General features: G+C 45.4%; 2 protein-coding genes across 6 annotated transcripts in view; both read right to left on the bottom strand.

Annotated features, from left to right (window-relative positions):
• The window catches only part of LOC107512341 (urea transporter 1), a 40,497-nt gene extending 39,989 nt beyond the window's left edge, over window positions 1–508 (bottom strand). Inside the window, exon 1 of the mRNA XM_036230011.1 lies at window positions 445–508. The gene's annotated coding sequence lies outside the window, so the exon portion shown is untranslated. The remainder of the gene's footprint in view (window positions 1–444) is intronic.
• A 5,572-nt stretch (window positions 509–6,080) lies between these two features.
• SLC14A2 (solute carrier family 14 member 2) overlaps window positions 6,081–15,048 on the bottom strand; it is a 318,969-nt gene continuing 310,001 nt past the window's right edge. For all 5 annotated transcript variants that reach the window (XM_036230000.1, XM_036230001.1, XM_036230002.1 and 2 more), the window contains 5 exons: window positions 14,769–14,961; window positions 12,000–12,147; window positions 11,283–11,417; window positions 10,434–10,483; window positions 6,081–7,524 (listed from right to left, as the gene is read on the bottom strand). In XM_036230000.1, coding sequence (XP_036085893.1) covers window positions 7,324–7,524; window positions 10,434–10,483; window positions 11,283–11,417; window positions 12,000–12,147; window positions 14,769–14,961 — 727 coding nt within the window. In that variant the 3' untranslated portion in view covers window positions 6,081–7,323. The remainder of the gene's footprint in view (window positions 7,525–10,433; window positions 10,484–11,282; window positions 11,418–11,999; window positions 12,148–14,768; window positions 14,962–15,048) is intronic.

The following is a 15,048-nucleotide window of genomic DNA, read 5'->3' as shown; positions in this document are numbered from 1 at the left end:
CTCTCCAACATTCTGGGTCCTCCTGACTCTGAATGGCTCCTTCAGAAGCGAATGGCGAGGAAAGGAACGAGAACCACTGCCTGTCCCTGTCCCATCCCTGGCCCAACGGGCAGGTCACAGAGCGGTGGAGCCTCATCGCACCACCATAATCCACCTGTTGTTTGCCCTCTTCCAGTTATAGGACCACTGGGCCCTCAGCACCTGCTTTATGTGTTACTCTGTATTCTGCTTTTTCCCATCTCCTTTCCTCTTCGATGTCTTCCTGGTCAGGGCTTTCTGCCTGCAGGTCTTGCTGGAGCTCATTTTCTGTTTGCACCACCTGCCTTCCTGCCTGCCCACCTGTTATCACAGCCTCCCCATTCGTTCCACTTTCTGTCCCCATCCCAGGGCAGCCCTGAATCCCCATCCCATACCTGCTCACACAGCATGCCTGCGGCTTCTTACCTGCAGCCATGCCTTTCCAGCAGGCCAGTGCTGTCTGTGTCCAGAGGGCCAGGGAGACAGACCCCAGGCCGAGTGCAGTTTGGACGAAGGTGCTGCTGACAAGCCCACTGCTTCACTCTTCCTTTCTAGGCCCAAGGCCACCCACTCGGCAGGCTTCCGGGGCCAATGTGAAGCCTTGCTTGTCTGCTCAGCCTGCTGGGCTTGATGTTTCCTGCTAGTGGTTTCATTTTTCTTTACCTTTGGGGTGTAGGGCTGGAGCTCAACACTGAGAAAGGGGCACGCTTCACTTTTGATCTCTGTGCCTCCTGTGCATGCCCGTCCTGCCTTCAGGTGCCCAGTGCAGCTTTATCAAAATCGACCTGGGGATCGAGGGTGGCGAGAGCTTAACAGTCTGTAAGTGTGACTCTGATTGGAGACAGGTTAGGGCCCAGAAAAGACACCAAAGTTATCTTCAGCCCTGGCTGCACATTGGAATCACAGCTGGAGCTTTAAAAAATACCCATTCCCAGACTTGCTGCTGACTTAATTGATCTGGGATGGGGCATTGGAATCAGGGGATTCTAATCTAGCCAGGACCAAGCGCTGTTGTGAAATGATCTCGAAGTCTGGAGCTTGACCCAGCAGCATCCATAAAATCTAAAGGTTTGGTGGATGGTCAGATTTTCAGCTCCCCCTACAGCCACAAATTAAAATCTTTGGCATTGAGTCTCATGGATCTGTGTTTTAATAAGCACTACAGATGATTCTCATATGCATAGAGTTTGCTGACCAGTGTATCCAACATGCAAAGGAGGAGGAAAGAATGACTGGAGGCAGCATCCTCTTTCTAAGTCTACACCAGTGGTTCTCAAAGTGCGGTCCTTGGACCAACAGCATCAGCATCATCTGGGAACTTGTTAGAAATGTAAATTCCTAGGCCCTTTCCCAGATCTACTGAATCAGAAACTCTAGGGGTGGGGCCCAGCAATTTGTTTAACAAGCTTTTTAGGTGATTCTGATGCCTGGTCAAGTTTGAGAGCTACTGGTCTACCATCTTCCTGTCTCACCCAAGACCATTACGCTATTTGGGTCCCAGCTGTGAAGGTTCTGTAAGGAAGGGATGGTGGCAAAGGAGGTTTGTAGAGGCTTGAAGTTATTATCCATAAAAATGACGAAATGCTTAGGGCTAGATGGTGTTTCTTTCTGAAGAGTTCTTTCCAGGAACACTATTCAGAGAATATGTTTGAAGGAGGCTATAGACAGGAAATTTGGGTGGCAAGATTCAGTCAGCTGGCCTACCTCAGATTCTGTGTCTATCATGTATATGTGGTCGTGTGTGTGAAACAGAGCTGAAGTTCCAGCCAGGATGAGTGAATGGGAGAGAGAGTGGGAATGGGAAGGTGTTTCAATTAATCAGTTATTTCCCAGGGCTACAATGTGTCCATCAGTGGGCTAGATCTATGAAGGAAAGAGACAAAAACAACTGTAGAGATACTTATATATGTGGATACATATGTAGCATGCATGTATGTGTGAACGCATAAATGCATGTGTGTACATATGTGTATATCTGTGTGCATGCACATGCATGTGTGTACATAGCATGTGCTCATAGATGTGCATGTGTGTATGCATGTATATGTGGGTGTATGTGTATTGTGTGGATGTGTGGATGTGTATATTATAACTACAATTCTCACATGACTTGCAATCTAATTGGAGAGAAAAGATCCATATAAAAGAAACAGACAACAATTGTGCAGGACACTCCATGGTAATGACTATAAGAGATTAAGAGAACAGAGGCCTCCGGGGTGTTCATTTTGAGGCCATTTTCCTAAAACAACTAGTGCTCTGCTCTGGAGAGGTAGGAGGAGGAAGGAAAGGGGATATTTCAAAAGGTGAAATGAGGGAAAGTCTTGTACCCCCACTCGGATAGCCAGCCAGTTCTTTCTTTAGCATCTTAAAGGTAAAGAAGAGTTCTGATCTGCCCCTCTGGCCCTGGATACCCACATGAGACAGATGATACCCAGGCTCTGCTGGGGGTTTCTGGTCCCTGGGCCTGCCTGGGAATTGTGGCTCCAAGGGCAGTTTCCTCCATCCCTCCTGTACCGATGGGCCCGGGGTTGCTGTTCAGCTTTCACACCACACGGCTCTCAGGCCTCTCAGGTGGGTATGAACCTCTGTTTGTAGATGCAGGCTCCAAGAGATCAATGCCTCAGCCAGTGTGTAATAGAGGAGGACTGGGTTCCAAACCTAGTTCATCTGGCTTCAAAACTGGGACCTTCCCACACTATCCCCGTTCGACTCACCAGTTAGGTTTGGTGACTGTAGGAGGTGATATGAATTTATTATCTTTATCTTAGGTCCCTGTTCTTTCTGAATTCAGTTTATATCCTCGATTCCTATATCTTTTATGTTCAGGAATGTCTTTTCTTTCCCACCTTTCTCAACAAAAAATTTACCCTTATTTCCACATTTCATCAGAGTTTTTAAAACATTCTAAAAGCACAGTAAATATGTATGTCCATCACCATTGTTACTCTAGGGATTAACATGTTCATTTAATTAGGAGGCAAAGCGCAGAAACTTTTTTTAGTATACATTTATAACACTTTGTAGTATGGTCAGAATGCTTCCAAATGCATAGTGGGGTCAGAATCCACTATGGGGCTTTGCAGATGGACCCTGCCCCAATTCTGGGGTCACTCTGACACAACCAGAGGCCCTGATGGGCTGAGCAGAGTAAGCACTATGCCCCACCCACTTAAATTTTTTTTGACGGAGTTAAGTTAATCATGTCCCTGCATATTACCCTCATTAGTCTGTGCAAGGCCCCCTATTGAATGTAGGGAGGCGTGGCTGTCTTTTCATTTTTATATTCCATTCTCTTTTCCCTCCAGCATTCCTATGTACCTTTTTGTGTTTGTGTGCTCGTAAAATATGTATTGTTGTTTTGTGTAGATGCATTTTTAATTAGTGCAAATAGTATTGATTATAAAAGTTATTTTCTTATTTTACCCCGGCGCTAGGTTTTTAAGATCCGTCCGCATTGCTGTATGTGTAGTACGGAGTGTACACCTGCCGCGGAGGACTCCGCAGTGTGTCCCGCCCACTTTGCCTCTACGTTCTCCTCCAGTCTCTGCATCACGACGCATGCTGTGGTGAACAGCCTTCCTGGTGGCCCACAGTGAACGCAGGGGATGCTTTCCCTGGGAGCTATGTATATTGTGGAGGGGAATTTCTAGGTCACACGGGATGTATATACTTAATGTGACTGAATACTGAAGACCTGTCCTCTCAATGGCTGCAGCAGTCAACTTCCCACCAGCATCGCAGAAGGACCCCAGGGTTGCTTTACGGCATAATATAAGGTCTATTTTGTAAGTGTTGTATAGGTACTTAAAAAGATTGTGTGTTTTCTAGGTTTTTTTTGGGGGGGGGTAGGGGTGGGGAGGAGGGCAGATATTGGGTGAGAGGGTTTAAAATCTTAAATGTCATAGTTTACACTTATTAATTCTTTGTTTAGACCCCTGATATCTCTGCTTATTTTTTGTTCTCTGGATGTATCCATTTCTGAGGTTTTGGTAAAATCTTAGCTACAATGATTGATGTGTTTACTTTTCCTTGCAGTTCAGCCAATTGCTGCTCGATGCATTTTGAGGCTGATTGTTTTGTACAGGTGTGTGCATATAACGATTATATACTCTTTTTCTGTCATTCCATCTTTCTTTGTTCTTAATCTTTTTTGTCTTAAACTTCACGTTTTGAGATATAATGGTTAATACTCTGGCTTTCTTTTGGTCTGTATTTGTTTAGTATATATTATTGCATCCTTGTATTCAAACATTTTGTCTTTCTGTTTTAAATGTGTTTCTTGTAAACAGCAAATTGTTAGCTCTTTTTTTTTTTATTTAAAAAAAAAAAAAAGGACAACCCCGTGTATATTTGTCTTCTGGTGGTAAATTTAAGAGTTAAGGTTTTTTTTTTTTTTTTTTTGGTCAATTATTATTATGTTTGACTGATATCTGCCTTCCATTTATTTTTTGTACTACTAGCTTTTTTGAGTGACTTTCTAGAATATTTTTCTCTTTTTCTACTTTCCATTGGAAAGAGAATTTCCATCTGATTCAAAATTTATATTTCTAATTTTGTTCTCATGGTGGTCCCCCTTTCTGCCCACGTTTATTCCTCTCTGTGGGTTTTTTGAACTTATCAATCCTTCCACAAGCTCAGTGCTCTGACAGCTCTCCTGCCTCTTCTGAGCACCCCACTCCACCTCTGACAGCATCTGACCTTCCAGTCCTAGGTCGTTATAGGTGTGTTTCTTCTATTCCACCCCTTCGGTCCTAATAAACAATAAACAGTACCAATGTATTTGATCACCATACTGTTTTCTTGCATTTTTTAATTCATTTTTCTTCTTCTTTGGTTGCTTCCGCTTAGAGTGTTTGCGCTGTAGGGCTCTGTGTACAGACCTTCGAAGATCATTTTAGACCTGAGAACGCTTTTGTTTTTCTCTCACTTGCCTTTTGTGTGAATGATGGCATCCATGTAGGATTGCTGGGTTGACTATTTTGGCCCTAGACTCTGAGACTCTGGTTAGGAGCCCCGTAATTGTTTTCCTTTATTCCCACCAGTGGTGTGCTGGTAAGTTGGCTATCTGGGGAAGAAAAGCCCAGATCTGTAGTTTGCCACTTTCTGTGGCGTAAACACTCCTACTATAGCCTATTTCAGCCTATCCAGGTGACGTCACTGAACGTGGCCCTGGGAGAGATGCACTCACATGCACAGGCAGCTCTCGGGAGCTGGTACAAGCCGGCTCCCTCTCTCCTGTGTTGGTGCCTGACTTAAGTGCTGGCGTAGACTCCTATGGCTATTGTACGTTTTCATAAGTCGAAATCTTTTGTCCTGTCTATTTCCACTTTGCTTGTTATCCTGGACCAACTCAATGTGCTTTATAGGTGAGGATATTGAAATACTTAGAAGAGCTAAAGGGATTTGTTCGTGGTCAATAATCAGAAAGGCATGTACGTGGAGGGTTTCCTGCTCTTAATAAACCAGATTATAATGCTGTGGTAGAAAACGCATGAAAAGTGGTATTTTAATAGTTCTATGTCGTCACTTAGAGGTTCTGGGACAGCTGAGTGAGCTGTGAGCATAAACAGCCTTCTGGTGAAATTCCTGGATGCTTAATCCTCAGAGAGTCGTAACTCCATCATCATTGAAATACAGCCTGAGCCCTACTTGGCCTCAAGGTGTGACCACAGACTCAGAGGTAGCCTCTGAAGTGTGACTCGCTCCCCTTTCCTATGTGGGGAATTTGTTTCCAGAGAGAAGTGTTCCATTTTCATGGAGAAGTCATAACTGGCTAGATATAATCTGGAAGAGAAATGGGCAGCCCAGTGCTCTTGGGCTGGCAGGACATGGCTGGGGTCTCAGGGCAGAGAAAAAAAAAGATAAATGTAGACACCAGCTTTTCCTATATGATGGATTTTGCTCAAATATAATTCTTTCCTTAAAGCTGTATTTATAGAGGGCCTGGTCCCCTCCCCCTTGCCTCCTTCTTATATCCCCCATCTTATATCCTTACCCAATGATGCTAAACTGGAATTGTACATTGGGGTTGGAGGGGTCCCATGGAGGTGCTACGAGAGGTTCATCTACCCTCCTCCGGGGGAGGGGTAGGAAGGCTGAACCATATAGTTTCCTACAACGGGATCCTGTGGTTTAGGAGTTCAAAGCTATAACCAGAGTAATTAAATCACAAAATGGGCCGTATTTTTAGGATACTATCCTTTATACCATCCCCTAAACAGTGAGATGGCTTGTTAACAACCTGTACTTTAACTCAAACAGAAGCAATGACCACTGTCACTTCTGTATAAATAATTCCCTTTGTAAACAAACCAAACCCTCTTCTGAGAATTTTTAACTCATCCTCATCTCTTTTTGGATACGTGCTTAGCTGTGGAAAACCTCTGAAGTGGGCAATGTAGGTGAGCCTTATTTCAAGAAAACCCTGATAGCAACTTGCAAACTTAACAGTTTAATAGAGTATGTTTATAACTATTACAAAAGGAAATACATTATTTAAAATATGATTTGAATGTTGGAAAAGATCAGTTTTCATCTTATGACATTTCCAGAAACACTTCTGTTACGTAAAGTAGGCATGTTGGCATTTACAGTGAATTAGGTTCGTAATCCAAAAGTCTGGAGAACATCTCATGACTCAAGAATAACTCTCCATAGATCATTGAAACTGTTCTGCCTCTTCTCCAGGTCACCCTTCCATCTCTTACTTAACTCAAAGTAATTACTGGTCATGCTAATTTCATCGGTTTATAGGAGAGAGAGATGAATCAACACTTCTGAGGTGGAGGGGACTATAGAGTCCCTCCTTTCGTGAAACCCATAAGAAATTGAGGCTGAGAGTGGAGAAGACTCACCTGAGATGGTAGGAGTTCATTAGTGTCAGAACTGAGTCAGAATCAGCCCTTTGCCTTCTGCATATTTCATGACACTGTGTATTGCTACATTAAATGACTGAGTTGGATGGCCAGGTCACCAACCTCTGTCTTCTTTTTGATCAGTTCTTTTTAGAAATGTGGCTTATCTTGAAGAAGAGGGCAGATGCCCCTGAAAAAAAGCTTATGGAGTGAGCTGTGCACAGTCTAAACTAACCATATGTTTAATAAGTGTTGTGCATCTTAGAACAGACAGGTTCCTGAATAGTGAGTACACACACATTTCCCCGTGCTTGAGAATAACAGGTGTAGGCGTGCTTTGGAGGAGAATCACAGAACAGACAGGAGAGCTTATGTGGCCTTCAGGCTGGGGACCTACACAGCCTGCTGAAGCCTGAATTTATAGTGACATGTTTTGGAAAGGAGAAACTTAGGAGACATCGTAGACCTGGTACTTTGTTATGGCTGATGGTCTTCTATTTTTCTCCTGGGACAGGTAATAGATGCGGTTGGCCTCTGGGTAGGTGACTTTGCTGAGCGGAAGCTTGTAGATGGCAGCGTTGTTGGTCGTCAGGAGCAGAAAGGTAAGCGCTGAGAGGCAGAAGGGCCAGGTGCAGGGTGGTAATCCAAACTGGGGGGCCGGAGGGAACACAAGAGAGGTCTTGGTTACACCAGAGGCTTGTGCCTATGTTATCAGTCCTTACCAAACACCTCCACTTCTGGGAAGAGAAAGGGATGCTTTGTGGGCATTGACAGAAATAATACTTAATTTATAACAAATATAAATAAAATCATGCCAGTGGTGTCAATCATGCAATGTGTGACAGGTGAACACACATACTTCAAAATGCAGCCACTGGGTTCTATTATAATATGCTTTTATGTAGGAGACATGTAGCCTATGTAGCCTATACCCCCAACTCAAGGAGCAATGGCCAATGGCCATTCTTACCTTCTCCCAGAGCCCCTGTTAAAGGAATGGTTTGGCAATCGTTTTGTAGTTCAAGGCCTTTTCTCTTTGGCCATAGCTAATTACACTACAGACAGGCAGCTTCCAATAGGCAGATGACCTGGGAATAAAATCCCCTCTCTTGAGAGTTTGAACTCAGAGGCACAGAGACTGTGTCCAGAGGCTCTTGATCTGAAAGGGCTAGAGAACAAATCAGTGCTGGGTGGCATTTGGGGGCTGTTTGCAGCAGCAGAAACCCATCACAGACAGACACGGGGACATAGAGCAGAGGAAGAGATGTGGTATCCTAGTCCCAGGAGCTGCAGTTGGAGAGTAACCACCTCTCTTCTCAAGGGCTCTTTCATTCCCAGCTCTCTTTCTCAAGATGTTGACCTGTGTTTTATTCTTTAAGATGTGCTGAAGATTTTAAATACCCCTCACCACTCTTCATTTGGAATAACTTGAAGGGATAGCTTGCTAACACAGAGCTTGCAAATTCCGCTATAAGGCAGGTCGAATCACGCCCCCTCTTCCCTAAATGTCATTTTATTATAAGCAGTAAAAACCTCAGGCAGTACCATGGGGGTAAGAATGCCAGTCATGTGTGTGCTCAAAGATGGGGCTGTTGGGCTGTTCTTGGGGAAGAACAATGACGGCCCAGTAGTGGGACTGCAGCCGTAAGCAACACCTGTCGGTGATGAACTCCTCTCAGAGTCCTTCCGAAGCCTGCTGAGATGACGCAGGGTGTTTTGGGAACCACTCCCTTCGAGTCCTACAGTGGGGAGGATGTGGGCCGGGAGCTCCACAGACCCAGATCCCATTCTCAGCTCTGATCGACTTGTTTCCTCAGTAGTAAAACTGGGATAATGACATCTACTTGGAGAGTCGGCGCCTAGAGCAGACTAAGGACTCAGTAAATGGTGCTCGGCTTGTGGCCACCATCGTCAAGCAGAGGGCCGCATTGTTGAAGAAATGGGGCCGCACAGACATAGGCCAGTTGGAAAGCAAAGCGGGCAGCTCCCAAGGGCTCTCTTTTGTGGAAGCCTCGAATGGTCTCATGTCACTCAACGTTCGTGTCTCCTCGAGGAGAGAGAAATTCCTTCAGAGTGAGTTAATAGCCTGAGCGTGGTCAGCACAGTGTCTTAAACATAGTAGGCACAAAGAAAGCAAATTTGATTTTGTTTTGAAAAATGTCTAAATTGAGTGGTGTAACTCATAACTTCTCTGCAACAGAGAAAAAGGCCAGTCACCCTGTAAACACTTAGGATCAAGAAACAAAGCCTCCTGTTTTGCATCCCTTCAGTACTGCGTCCGAGGAAGGCTCCTGACATATATTTAGTGGGAGGACAACTGGGTGAATGGAAGCGTGTAAGAAGGGATGGGAAAGCCTGGAGCAGATAGGAGTCTCAGAGGCCACACTCCACTCTTTTGCCCCTCGTTAATGTTTCCGATGGTCGGCTACTCAGCCCCAGCTCTGGTGTTCCCCATGGCGGTGCTCGCTGCCTAAGGGTTTCATCCACTCAGCATTTCTCGGGCACGTACTGCATGCTGGACACTGTACTGGGTACTAGAGATAAAGGTAAGAATATAACTGTGTGCTTCTGAAGGAGCACCCAGGCCGAAGGTCGAAGAGGATCGATGTGTATCTGAGTCATCGCAGTACTCTATGGTACATGTAGTTGATGCGTGTGCAAAGATTGATGGGGCTCAGAGGAGGGACTTAGTCTATCGGGGGCCCAGGACGGTGTCAGAGAAGACCAATTCTGTTGTTTAGAAAATTCTCTCCCATGGTAAGTCCAAACTACCCAACTTCACTAAGGAGAGATTAAGAGAGCTGTAAGTAGAATGCCCACCTCCATCTCCACCCGCAGGACCAATGGGACTTTTCCTCGTTGCCTATGTGAGATGTGCCCTGGAACCTTTATCCCAAAGGAGGAGGCATCGACTACAGGCTGAGCACTGAGCACTCTACACTGGGGCCTGGGACCCTTCCCGTGTGTGAGAGGGGCTGGGGCTGGCCACGTGGTGCCTCCTGGACTCACCTACCACCCCACACTGGGGCTCAGACAGAAAAGGGGTTCTCAGACTGCCGCTTACGCCCATAGCCACTGGCTCTGGCTTCTCTCAGGCTTGGCTGGGGCTTGGCTTCCTGTCTTCCCTGAAGCCTTCCCTCATGACCTCCTGACTTCGTGCTAGTTGCTATGCAACAAAAAAAGATGTACACTAGCCCACGAACTAGTTGGGCAGATGATCTATACACAAACAAATAAATTAAAGGTTTAAAACTACTTCTAGAGGATGATAGAACTAGAGTTCTATCAGAAAGGAGTTTGACTTATAAGATAATGCTCTTCAAATTGTCCTATAAGGAGCTCCGCTGGCCCAATGACAATGGGATCTGACTGACCAACAAGTGACGTTTAAACTTTCGAGGCCCAGCTCCTCCCATCTAGCAGGTGTTGAGGCGAGTTGTGTAATTTGAGATAAGAGGGATGAATTGGGGAAGGCTTCATGGAGGAGGGGTTTTGTGTTGACTTGGGGAAGCCAAGAGGAAAGGTGTTGTGGCATGTTCTTAGCTCATGTGGACTCACCACAGATAACATGTTAGTCAGGGCAGCACCCAGGTAGGCGGCAAACAGTGCTGGAAAAGAACCAAGAAATAGTTAAGTGACTAACAGTGCCTCAAGCTTTGTCTACATATTCTCTCCCCGTACCTTTTATGCCACAAACACTATCTCTTAGATTTAAAAAAGAAAAAAAAAAAAAAACCAAAAAACGAATTCTGTTTCCATTGCTTGGCAGCTTAGAAAACTGTTAAATTCCATGCAAATGCCGGCACAACTGACAGCAGATGAACTTTGTTAAGAAGGGCTGAGTTGAGCTATTACGATTCTCGTGGGTGCCACCACCTTGCATTCTAGCAAAGGAATATATTTAGCAGCATAAACCATAAATGCAAATTTTACTATACAGCCAAGGCGAGTGAATCCCAGATCGACATCCCCGCTGGTACATTTCATCACGAGTTATGAATAGAATATGGGCTTCCGGGGAGGAGCAGCATTCTGTAGGTTTGAGAAGACCAAGTACACCGACCACCTCATCTTCTAGGCTCTGCATGGGGAAGGTGCCACCGGACTGGCTGTCGGGAAGAGCTAAGTGCCAGTGAGAGGTGACGTTCCATCAAAATGGGCCAGTGGAATCGGGCTTTGCTTCTGTCTGCATGTGGCTAAACCCTTTGCATTCAGTGAAAATAGTTTTTAATGTATTTACTAAATGATCATTCAAAACAGTTTTAAGCAAAAACCCTTTTTATAAAGCAAACAAGCCTCCCATTTTTCTTCGAAAGACTGGTAGAATCTTTACTAGCTGATTTTCCTTGAGGGGGTGGACACAGCCATCATTTTTGGTGGAAAAGGATTTCCATTGGCAGTACCTACCGCAGGCGATGGCGAGGAGGTGCGTCTGCCAGGCGATGACGTAGAACATGCCCCCTATCGCGATGCAGGCGAGGGCGCTGTTGTAGCCACACAGGCCAAAGTAGATGGGGTCAAACGGCGTTGCGATGGTGAGCGCTGTGAGAGAAGGCAGGTGTCCCTGTCGGGTGGTGGGTTTCCTGGGCACCCCGCCAGCTCTGAGACCCGCCATGGTCCTTGAAGCCCAGACTAGTTATCCTCTTAGGTATTTATTTAAAAAAAAAGTCTGCCTTTATTCAGTTAAAAAACATCTAAAGGATACAAGTGGCCATAGAGTCACGTGCATATTAGTGGTGAAGCTCTTATGGATAGAAGAGACACTTTGAGTAAGGCCTCTGCAGTCTGATTTAAGCAGTGCCGAGATGGTCCTTTCTTGGACAAAAAAGAGAACTTCCCTTTTCATTGATATTTTAATGTTCTCTAATGGAGAACACTTCCTGCTTATTATCATGAAATATGACTTAAAATATAAACATGCCTGGAAGAATTCCCAAATGTTAAATTTATACTAAGGTGTAAATGACTAACATCAAAGTCTTTCTTGAGGGGAGCTTTTGCTCACGGGAGCAGGACACTGGCGCCCCAAATTGAAAAAAATATGGTACAACGGAAGGAGGGAAGCTGGCCCCAGGTACTAACATCCGTAGGGCCCATTAATAAGGGACAAGTAATGACACTAACCTGCTAACATCCCCATGGTGGATCCAATCGCAGCATGCAGACAAATAAGAGGCGAAGATATGAACAAAGCTATGAGGAAAATGCCTCCAGTCCAGGGGTTATCACAGCCATACACTTGGCCGACTCCAACAGGGATGGCTCTCAAAAGCTGTGGGCACAGCAGGATTACATGCATTTATGAAGAGAAAGAGACAACGTCAACCTGGAAAAGATTTGGTGCCAAACCCTCCACGCTAACATTTTGCAACAGGTTTCCAAGGTATTGTTATTCAAATAGGTTAATTCTAAAAGGAATACGAGCTTTAGTGTTGTAATCTTGAGTTCTTAGAACAGTAAGGGGTTAGGTTGGTTAAGTTTCCTTAATGTAGAAACAAGAGTGAAAGGCACTCAACCCCTAGTGAAGAGAAACTGAAAACTTTTCAAATTAGAATATTATTCATTAGAAAAGTCATAGATGTCCGATCAAAGTTGGGTTTTAAAAATCTTGTAACTTTTTTTTTAAGCTAAAAAGATGACTAGAAGGCTAACTATGAGATGGAAAAATGGTCCTTTGTGTTTCTAACAACAGCATGTGTGGGCTGCAGTCACGTTGGTCTGGCCTGGGTGAGTGATGGACTAAGATTCACATAAAAGCCCTGAGAAGGTACCATCGCAGCCTCTACTCTTTGGTTGATAAACCATCATATGGTGACTGATAGATGAGCACCCTGCTTGCATCCAGGCCTCCAGATGTCTCCAGGTGGCAGGGTCTTTCGTGCATGACAAAGGGATTGATGAGGCCAGGGTCCAGGCCTGTGGGCATTGCACATGTGCTGTGACGTTTGGCAAAAGGATCCTGGGCCTGCAGGCTTCTGCCGTGACTGAGATTGGATGCTGCGTTTCGAAAGTTAGGCCAATGCCCTTGAGCTGGGAAAGTATTCACAGGAGGAGATCTGGGCCGGGCTGGGATGCACTGGGGTTTGTCTCACCCCTTGGGCAGTAAGCTGGGGAGAAGCAGAGTGTCCTGGGGCTGCATGTGTAAATAGGATGATGAGGCAGCTCTTTGTCAGCCCACATCCTCTGAGAAGACTCTGCCCCCTGGGGGTGTCCAGAGACTGGAGGACATTGCAGGAGCCGGTAGGTGGGCCTCGTGGGCTAACCCTCCAGGCACAGTCTCTTGTGACCCCAGTGGCTCTGACATCGCTGCGAGGTGGAAAGGCCGGACAGATGAGAGAGTTCTGCACAGAGCCAGTGGCGCTGGGTAGTTTAGTCCCCGGCTGGTCCCATCCTTCAGCGGTTTTTCCAGTGGCCGCTAGAGCAGAGGAACTCATGGGGCCCCCAAATAGTTGGGAGTTTTAGATCATCTCTCTGACCTTTACCACTTGTTTACCTAAAACTCAAGGTTCTAATTATAATAGTCAAAAGACAAAACATATTAATCATTGCCACAATCCATTCAATTCATTAGAAAGTTTCTTCTTAAAGAACAACCACCCAAAATTAAGTTTTTCTTTCCTAGAACTTTGGGATTCTGAAATATTCGGATAATATTCCTCTATTTTTTTTTCATTTCTACAAAATTCCTAGATATCTTTTCGTTGAAAATGTAGCATGGAGAATGCCAAATATCTAAAACTTGCCTTTTTAAACATCATCCCCCCAAAGCATACTGATTAGAGCAATTTTGCCCTCCAAAGATACTGATGGAAGGGAAACCTCAGGAGTGAATGACCAACATGGCACTTTGCTTGCCTCTGGCTCGTGAAATCTGTCTGCCTGTCTGTCTCTCTCCCTCCCTCCCTCCCTCTTTCTCTCTCTCTTTCACACACACGCCAACAAGAATGGGGCTAACACAAATATTTATCTTCCTAAATAATGATGCCTAGTGCAAATGAAGGCCCTTTCCACTACATCATGCTGTTGCATACTACGAACTGCTAAGAGGAACTAGGCAACATTATTTTTGGAAGTTCTTTCAACAGTACAGTGGCTTTGTGGTTAGATAATGAATTGCCGATTACAAAGTCCCAGAGTGAGCCTGGTCCATGGGCTTGTTCGGTGTAACGGAAAGCGGGGGAGGGAGAGCCCCGAGAGAACACGTCCACTTAGATAAGGAGACTGTGGGCGCATTTCTCCATGCTGATTTCATGCTTTCGGTGTCGCTTCTTAGTAATTATCTTGGCAGACTTCCAGAGGCCAGCATCATACACAGAGCACTTGTAAGAACTTTAAAAGCTCTGCTATACATATATTTCTACCCGTGCTTTAAGATGTGAGGATGCTTCAGAGAGCAAATGGCATCCACTCTGGAAGTTGGAATAGAGACTTCCTAACCGATAGATGGTAGTGCGATGTGCACATCTTTAATGATTCAGTGCGACTGAACGAAAGACAATACACAGCAGAAGCTGGATTAAAACTGGAATAAAGCATCAAAAAGATTTAAAAAAAAAAAGGGAAAAAGAAAGAAGCTGGGTCTAGGAGGCCGCAGTTCTAGTCTTGACTTTGTTTTTCACTAATTAGCTGTGTGACCTCACGCAGTGTCTCAATTTGGCCTCAGTTTCTTCCTCTGTGCTGTGACTGGGCAGGACCAGAAATGGCCCTTATAGCTCTAAAAAGAGAGAAGAAAGGGATGGTGGCTAATGACACGCTGCGTGTAGGGTGACTGGCACTGTATAATTGTTTATCGTAGTTATTACTCACGGATGTTTCTGATGTGCAAAATAAGTAAATGCCGTGATGACATTGAGTGTGGACAGATGTTGCCCTTCCATCTCCCACAATACGTACCAAGGGCACCTGGACCTCCGACCATGTGATGTTTGGCACGGAGGATGCAGGCTTCAGCAGCGTCGTAGGGAAGAAGAGGTTGTAGTGGCCCGTGGCCGCCAGGTACAGGGTCACTGCGATGTTGAAAGGCAACGTGAAGACCGGGAGGTCCCACTTGCTGAAGATGGTGCCCAGGGCACTGGAGAGGATGGGGCTGAGGGCAGAAGCACAAGAGATGCCATTCAAGACACTAGACTGAGCAGGAGTAGGGCGCTCTCTGTCCCTTCCTGGAGGAAAGCCA

Source organism: Rousettus aegyptiacus, unplaced genomic scaffold, assembly GCF_014176215.1.
Source record: "Rousettus aegyptiacus isolate mRouAeg1 unplaced genomic scaffold, mRouAeg1.p scaffold_m13_p_12, whole genome shotgun sequence".
NCBI lineage: Eukaryota > Metazoa > Chordata > Mammalia > Chiroptera > Pteropodidae > Rousettus > Rousettus aegyptiacus.
The sequence above is the reverse complement of the archived record's forward strand: the minus strand, read 5'-3'. Positions and strand labels throughout refer to the sequence as shown.